The sequence below is a fragment of the Triticum aestivum genome, chromosome 6B, assembly GCF_018294505.1.
Source record: "Triticum aestivum cultivar Chinese Spring chromosome 6B, IWGSC CS RefSeq v2.1, whole genome shotgun sequence".
In the NCBI taxonomy this organism is placed as follows: Eukaryota; Viridiplantae; Streptophyta; class Magnoliopsida; order Poales; family Poaceae; genus Triticum; species Triticum aestivum.
The window spans coordinates 284311529-284320540 of record NC_057810.1 but is presented as its reverse complement, the minus strand read 5'-3'; the positions used below and the strand labels follow the sequence as shown (position 1 = coordinate 284320540).

At 48.4% G+C, this 9012-nt stretch overlaps 1 protein-coding gene across 1 annotated transcript; it reads right to left on the bottom strand.

Moving 5' to 3' along the window:
- Window positions 1-6344: 6344 nt before the first annotated feature.
- On the bottom strand, window positions 6345-7433 carry LOC123134093 (23.6 kDa heat shock protein, mitochondrial). The gene is made up of 2 exons (XM_044553436.1): window positions 7091-7433; window positions 6345-7006 (listed from the first exon to the last, which is right to left on the bottom strand). The coding sequence occupies exons 1-2, from the start codon at window positions 7350-7352 to the stop codon at window positions 6621-6623; spliced, it is 648 nt and encodes a 215-aa protein (XP_044409371.1). The 5' UTR covers window positions 7353-7433; the 3' UTR covers window positions 6345-6620.
- Window positions 7434-9012: the final 1579 nt, after the last annotated feature.

The window sequence follows — 9012 nt, the reverse complement described above, 5'->3', positions numbered from 1 at the left end:
CCCGGTGCCCTCTTCTCGACTAATATAGAGTGCGCTAGGAGGGGTGTCATAACGGACTGGTATAAATGTTGTTAGTAATGGCCATGCATGACTGATTGGTGCATGACAATGACTAAGTAGTAGCGTCCGTATTTAACAAGATATCCCATTGTTGGCTAATGACAATCTTTAATGCATCATGAAGACCATGTGTGATGCCCCCCATAGCCGACTGTAAGGGACCGACTAATGTTGGACAAGCTGATAACTGACCGAAGACATTCGCCCGACCGGAGAATAGAACCCGACTATAGACACAAAAGCAGCTGATGAGAGGCCCCTTTTTTTTCTTGCCTCTTGGGTTATAATATTCATGGGTCTGGGCCTTTTAATTGGGCCAGAAATAGTTGTGGGCCTACACCATATGTGTTTCCTCGTCAGTAGCCCCCGAGTCAGTCAGAGTCTCGCTGTGGAAACCGACTGCATCCTGATTGATATGATTCCAGCTGGTCACCAAACTCTAGGCACCATTTGTTTGCCGGCTGAGAGACCTTGCACTACTAGGAAAAGGCTTGCTAGTGGCGCACCTGTTTTGGCCATTAATGATGCACTACAGGTGCGCCACTAGCATCACGCCACTAGTAATTAATACTAATGGCGCACCCCTGGTGCGCCATTAGTATACAAGACAATAGTGGCGCACCAGGGAATGCGTCATTAGTATGTCACACGGTGCGCCATTACTATCTGACTTAGTAATGGCGCACCACATAAAAGTGCGCCATAACTAACATTTTTTTTCAAAAAAAAATTCAATTTTTTTTTCATTTTTTCCTTAATCTCGGGTCACTATGGCTTAGTCTCGGGTCAATATGCTTAATCTTAAGTCAAATCGTACTAAGTGGTCAAACTTCCCAAAAGGTCACCCATCCTCACACTACTCCAGCCCGAACACGCTTAACTTCGCAGTTCTATCCAACCCCAGCACCACCTCACTTAATAGGCACTTGTCGACATATCTATCATATAAATCCTATTAAACCTTGTTGATGTCTAGGACTTTGCTCATGTTCATGAGTATGATGAAATTTTGAAAAATATTTCAAACTTCCCGGTCATATAACGTATCATTTTCTGAAAAAAATTCAAAATAAAAATGCGAAACCAATTTTTTTCTGTTACTAGCGGCGCACCTAGCAAATGGTGCGCCACTAGTAAGTTTGAATTTTTTTTCCCATTCCCCCCCCCCCCCCCAGATCTTAAAACCCCCATATCTTTTATTCTGTTAGGTTTTTGGGGATTCTGAAAATCTTAAACAAAGTATCCCCTATTCAATTCGGATGTAACTTTCCGAGTAGATGATTTTTCATATAAAAAACTTTTTAATCCGAGTTCGTATGTAAAAGTTATGCCCATTTTATAAATTCTAGAGAGATTTTGCAAATAAAGTCGAAATTCATATTTGTAAATTTTCCCAACAAGTAGACCACATATCACATGGGAAACTTATTTTCTTTTATTTTTTTAACATTTCCATCATTTTCTTTTTTTTAACTGAAAAGGCGGTCCAGGGGGGTGCATTCGATGGAATTTTTGGTCAAAGTTAGTAATGCCGCACCACACCCACGGTGCGCCATTACTAGTTTTGAAAAAAATTATAAAAAATTAACATTGGCGCACCGAGTCTGTGGTGCGCCATTACTAGTTTACTATCCCCTGGTGCGCCATTACTAGTTTTTAAAAAAAATGTTAGTAGTGGCGCACCGAGGGTGTGATGCGTCATTATTAGTTTAACTAGTAATGGCGCACTATCCCCTGGTGCGCCATTACTAGTTTTGAAAAAAAATGTTAGTAGTGGAGCAGCGTGAATGTGGTGCGTCATTAGTATTTAGAGTTTAATGACGTATCTATATATGGTGCGCCACTGCTATATAGCAGTGGCGCACCACATATGTGGTGCGCCATTAATGTTCATATTATCTATAGCCCTTTTCCTAGTAGTGTTGGTGGACTCAGAAGATCATATCTTCGGAAGGTAAGGTTTGAGCAAGTTATTGGAAAAACTTAGTGATACTCGTATTAATCTCTTCGGAAGAGGATGACTCATGACCCGACTACAAGCGTATCATCAGATTACGAGTGATAGTTTGAGATCGAGTGTCCCTAGTCAGTATCCATTGTGCGGAACATTAGTCAAACCTTGAGTAATGCTACACATACAAACGAGTTACAAGGTTTTACAAAGAGAGTTAATTTGATTGGTCAATAGATGAGGAGACGGCAGGGGGGGGCAAGTTTGTGATTGATTAGTAGATGAAAAAAATCCTAGTCAGCATGTAATTACGAGTAACTCTTTGTATGTTTAGCATTATTGATCAAACCTTCACTCAAGAACCAAGTTTGTGCAACCAGATATTTGGCCTTCTTGAGAAAATCAACCACTCGCACGGAGGATATTACATGCACCCCTTGCTCTGGGTGTAGCTGAATGGCTGGACGTCTTTAGTGAGACTAAGTCTTTAGCACCCACTTGCATAACGTATCTGCACCCAGTGTTGTTTCACTCGGTTTTGCTTTGAGCAAGTATAATAAGGCTGAGTCAGCAGGCTATAAGATGTCCAGGTCAGTAAAAATACTAGCTGGAAGAGAGAGAAGAGAGGAAAGAGAAAGAGACGGGCGCTTCAACAAGCGCCGGGCTGTAGCACTGCACTCGAGAGAAAAAGAATGCATGCAGGGGCTAAAGGCTATCGCTTCTTCCTCTAATCCAATCAAATGCATTTGCATTCTTACCTTCTTCCTCTAATCCAATCAAGTGCATTTGCATTCTTACCCATGCATGCAAATACTAATTGCTACAGCCAACTTAAAGCCAGCCTTATTATATCCGATTTTTTCACAAAGGCTATATATGACATGGCATGAGTATAGAGCCAGCAGTCGGCTCTTCTATTAACCATGCTCTTTGAGCATCATGTGCTTGGAACTTCATCGTATTGCGTGCACAAATTTTCTGTCTCGCGACTAGCACTGGCTGTCAAATTGATATATTCATTCACCCACTCGAGGAACCAACTTGACCGACTGGAATACGAAGCGGCAAGTGATTTCATAGCAAATCTTGTCATGTTGTTACATCAAATCTTTTGCGTGTTTTCCAATGCCCTTTGATTGGCCCGTGAGAGCAGCCTCCTCAGCTTCCGCACCCCAACTGAGAAGAAATCTGACTGACATTGCATAGCTAAGGGCATGGCCAACGCTCCATGCTGGAGTGTTGTCCCATCATCCACATCAGATGAAATAGTAGAGAAAGAAAAAGAGTGTTGCTTGCAGAGCCAAGCGGTCTCTTGAAGAAGAGGCCGGTGCTTCAATCAAAAAGGGGAAGAAAAGAAGCGTAAAGAGGTAAAACCAGAGACAGAGAGTGCTAGAGGACCACACTGGACATGTGCAACCATGTACTTTAGAGTAAAAAGAAGATGGTAAGAGAGAGAGTACGGGAGGAATCACACCATGAATGAAGCTAGTGCTTCATCTACTTTACTCCTACGTGGATGTTGGGGCAGCACCATGCTGCTGCCCCCATTGTACATGCCCTAAGTGGGATTTAAAAGATGACGGTTTGTGTTCCCGCGCACATTATTGACGTCTTGCCTTCCCAAAATGGCACATGTCAAGCGATTTATGCGAGGCCGTTTTCAATTGTACTATTATAAATGGAGGGGAGGAGAGAGATATACTCCCTCCGTCCCATAATATAAGAACATTTTTTACATTAGTGAAGTGTAAAAATACGTTCTTATATTATGGGACGAAGTGTAAAAAACGTTCTTATATTATGGGACGGAGGGAGTAACATATTCTCTTCACCTCTCCTTCCGCGCGACGCCCCGAATATGTAGCCTCTCGCATGCAGTTCCACATTGCATTCTTCTACCAACGTCCTCCTCGGATCGGAGCAATGTAGACAAGGACGAGGAAGCCCAAGCTTTATAAGGTCGTTGGCTCCTCCGTTGTTGCCGAGGCGCAAGCGACCGTTGCTCTTGCCGATGAGTGGAAGCATGGCGACTAGCTGCCGCCGACCGTCTTCCCCAAATCCTCATTGGCCTTCTTGTTGCTTCCTCTCTCCAACCATCTGCTCCCTTTGTAGCTATCGCTAGTTGAGCTCGTTGTTGTAGATGCAGGAAGCACCGCTGCAAGGCGATCGCAGGAGCGGAAAGCTCCTCCACGCTATGTTCCATTGTCCAAATCCCATAGGTACCAGGGCGGTGCTTCAAGTGGCTGTTACAAACGTCGCTGATGGTGATGTAAGCCGCCACACATCACTGTTGCGAATGTCATCGTCGGTGTTGCAAACCGCGTGTCGCTACTGCAAGTCAGACACGCACCACCACAGGTCAGCCACGTTGCGGAAGCAAGAGTCAGAAGTGTCACCGCAAGCTGTAGCCGTCGTAGCACCACAAGGGAACAAGTGTTGCCGCTGTGAGCCTTTCATTGGTGTTGCAGGTCACTCATGTTGCCACCACGAGTCATCGCGCATACTGCTGTTGATGCGAGTGTCAGCCGCAACGCGCCGCATATGTTGCAGGGCGGCCAGATGGTGTTGTAAAAGTGAGGAGACATGGCTACAAGATCGGTGACATGCATTGCTTTGAGCTAATGTGTTGGTGTTGCAAAGCCCGTCGCTGGTGCTGCAGGGCGTCAGCGTCGCGTCTACTACGTAGTTGTTGGAAGAGATGGTGTGAAGGTAGCCCAGTGTTGCTAACCCGACATTGTTTTGCATGAGAGGGCTCCGCCGGTTTTGCTGCTGCATTGTGATGCCATGATGGGCATCGTTGATGCGGTGAAGGAGCAGCGGAGTTGCTACTAACGACACGTGAAGCGATGTTACATGGCAAGGGGCGGACATATTACTGTGAGATGATGTTGTAGACGATGTTGTGGTGTGGGGCCGTCAGTGTGCTCCCATGGCTAAAAACTGGGCATGGTGTTGCGAGGCCTCGCGGGAGCAAGATGATGCCGCCATGCGCACCGACATGCTTCCATGGTCGCGGCGAGCCGACTGGCAGTGCTACGAGCAGGTGATGTTGTCGTTGTACAGGCAGTTGTTGCTTACCAGACTTGCGCGTGGCCAGTGCAACCGATGCCTAGGAGCGGTTGATGTTGCTGCTGCGCGGGTGGTGTTGTTAGTCGGCTGGCGCGCTCACTAGTGGCGGCACTAGTTAAAATATGTTGTGCGTTCAAATATTTTAAAGTTCCAAAAATACCAACAAATCTAAGTATATAAAAAAAGTTATGGGATAAGCTGACTCCAGAGCTTACATTTAGAATCGCCATTGCACGCCACTACCAACCAGTGTCTCATGACCAGTGCTCTGTCTAAATGTGTGACCAATAGAGATGTTGCAAAGCGATATGAGAGGGTGTGAATCGGATAGGTGACAACGATGAATCAAACAGCCATCAGGGCGGCTGATTTCTTCCACGCTATAGTTGGTTGATGCCTAGCGCTACCTCAGTGAAACTTGTCTAGTTTGTTTGGTTTGAAGACGGTTGACGAAAGTGCGTACGCTTCGACAATTCAGATGTAAATGGCAATAATAAACGGCGCTGCAAGGCCGCTTAGTTAGCTCATAATGAGTTTTTAACACAATACACGCAAATACTCATACATAATGTACAATCGTCTCTATGAACCCACACACGCACACCCTACCCCATGCCTGCAAAATAGAATAAAGCCCTCTACAAATAAAATAAAGATTACAATTGAGTCCTTCGCAGACGAGGCAGGGGCTGGGGCGGAGGTGTCGCAGCGCGAGGAGAAGCGCGCGTCTTGCCGGTGGCGGCGCTGCCGCGGAGCAGGACGCAGGACGAGGAGCAGGCAGCAGCGGCGGCGACGAGTGCTAGCTAGCTAGCTCGCGAAAGCAGCTTGTGAACGAGGAGCGGTGGCAGCTCGCGGGACGGCAGGTGGTTGCGTTGAGGCATTCCGAGGTCGCCCTCAATGAAGACCGTGGCAAGAGCTGACAATTCCCTTCCGTCAACTATTCCTTATGTTTTAGGTCCTTCTAAAAATTGCTCTAAATCCCGTAGATATAGAGAAATCCGTAGATATGGAGGAAACGGCTCGAAATATACAGGTTCCTAAAAATTGTTCATGGGATCTATCCCGGATAAAAAAACACCCTCGTCTACGCTCGTCCGAATGACATCTTTTACGCGATCGGCTAAAATGGATCAACTGAAGATGTGCCTACTACCTCCGTCTGGATTTATTAGGCCCCCTAGTATTTTGAGTCAAATTTTAATCATTGATATGACTAAGAAAATATGGAGCATACCCTACAAAAGTATCTTGTTGGATTTGTATGTATTTGAAAGAGCTTCCCGAAGGTATAATTTTTATGACATATAATTTACATTTTATTAGTTAAATTTGTTGGTCAAACTTTAGCCCAAAATGAGAGGGACCTAATAAACTGGCACAGAGGTAGTAGGTCATCATTTAATTGAAAAAGATGAAAAGAGCATACGTGCACAGGTATACTATCCACACAGATAAGCAAAGACAAGTGTCCACGCATGCACAGCACAGCAGTGCGCGCAGCTGATACACTATGCGGTGAGCCGGTGACCGACGGACGTTCTCACTGCACCTTCACCTCAGTGACGCTCCTCTCCCTCCCGGGCACGCGCGGCACCGTCACGTACAGCACGCCGTCCTTCACCTCCGCCGCGATCCCGTCCACCCGCGCGTCCTCCGGGAGCAGCAGGCTCGCGTGGTAGTACCCGTAGCTGCTCGCCGACCACCACTCGCCGTCGCCGCCGTGCTCATCCTCCACCCTCTTCTCGCCCCGGATGACCAGCGCGCCGTCCTCCACCGTGACCCGCACGTCGTCCTTCCCCAGCCCCGGCACCTCGAACCGCAGCCTGTACCTCTCCTCGTCCTCCCGCACCTTCCCGAAGAGCGGCCGCCACCGCTCCAGCGGCCGGCTCAGGGTCTCCGCGACGTGCGACAGCGCGCTCCCCAGCCCTGCATGTACACCTACGTCAACAACCGCCGGCGGGACGGTGTGCACGACAGTCTGGAAAGAAGTACGGAGCAGCCGCTATGTACCGTTGACGAGGCGGAACGGGACGAAGTCCCGAAGGTCTCTCCAAGGCCAACGGCCGCCGCGAGCAGTGGCAGAGCTGGAGCGGTCTGCCACGGCGACCTCCCGACGGTTCGTCTCTCCTTCCAGGGGAGCCCTGGTCGCGGCGCTGTCAGCTGCCGCGGAGAAGAGGGACATTCCTCCGTGAGAACTGGCTGACGCTGGCCTCGCCATAGCTGCCGCGCGGCCGGCGAGGGCCTTCTTGAGGCACAGGCGAGATAAAGCCATGTGTCCTGTAACAAACTCTGCTCGGTGAGTTGCAGTGTGCTCTTCGTCACTTTGCTCTTTGGTCGCTCTGCTTGAACACACGGAGACGGGTTGCATTATAAAGCGGCAACGCACAAAAGAAGTGAGGAGAGGCATCTGGACTCTGGAAAGAACCGAATACTTCCGAAACCTTCTCGTAGCAACTAGAGCAGTTGCTCTAGAAGTAGCCCTATGAATATGGAGCTTAGTGATCTAAACGCTGGGAAATGCATTGGAGCCCCCGGGTAGGACGGACCCCTATATGAAAATAGCATTAGAAAAATAAGAAAATTTAAAAAAAATCTAGATTTTTGGATATCAAAAATGAATATTCATTGTATACCCTTGTTTATTTTCATGGGAAATGGATGCCTGTGGTATACGCGGCACAGGAATTACGGTTCGGCATCCAATACATCCACTTTTTTCCAATACATTTTTTTCTATACATAAGAATTTTATCTTTTTACTGACATTATCACGGGCACCTACTCCCGACGAAACTTTTTCTCGAATACGCACAAGTGTGCGTACTATATTATAAAGAACGAAATGGAGTGAAGAGCCCCTCCATGATAGTGATTTTACATGAACATCATCACCACCTCCATTCCGCACGAAACTGAACACGAATGTACAATGGACATCCAAGTTTGATAACCCAAAATTTCAGAATTTTTTGAAATTTTCTGATATGTTTTTTATTTCATATAGGGGTGTGTGGCATTTGAGAGGCACAAATCCACTAAGACGTGTAAAATAGGGTCTAGCATATTGTACATGTACACGTATTTGTATACGTATGTAATTATATTATGATCATTTATGTAAAGAGACATGAGGCTGGATGTTAGTCACCCACGCAAATACCTAAACCTACCTCTTCAACTTGGTATCAGCCAGATCGGGCCGCCGCCGCCCGATCCCATCTTCCGCATAGCCGCCGCCGCTTGCTAGCTAGCTATACACATAAGCAGGATCCATCCAGCTGCTTGCTAGCTAGCCACAGGGCCGCCACGTGGACAATACGCGCCGCCCGATCCATCCGCCGCCGCCGCCGCGCGCTATCCTCCTCCGCATCGCCGCGATGTCGTCCGCCGCCCTTTCGCTCTCCAACAGCGTCGCACCATCACCTCGCCCGCAGCTGCCACCGCTCCCGTCGCCCTCGCCGTTCCGACGATCTCCGTTCGCCTTGGCCGCCACAACTTCATGCTGTGGGGAGGCATCGCCGGCACCGTCTTAGCCGGCGCCAACCTCCATGGCTACATGGACGGCACCACGGCGGCACCCGACAAGACCGTCCCCATCGGGACCGGCGACGTCGCGACGACCGCCGCTAATCCGGCGTACCATCATTGATGGACTCAGGATCAGAAGGTCAAGGGCCTCCTTCTTACCTCCATGGAGGAGGACATCGCCTGTCAGCTCATCAGCTGTGAGACGGCGCAGGCGGTATGGACGGCCGTCGGTGCCATGTACGGCGCGCAGAGTCACGCCAACGTCGGTCACATCCGGCGTCAACTCCAGACGCTGCGGAAGGAGGAGATGTCCGCGGCTGAGTACATGCACAAGATGAAGGCCCTCGCCGACACCATGGCTGCCGCCGGCTCTCCGATTCGTGATGATGAGCTCATTGATCACA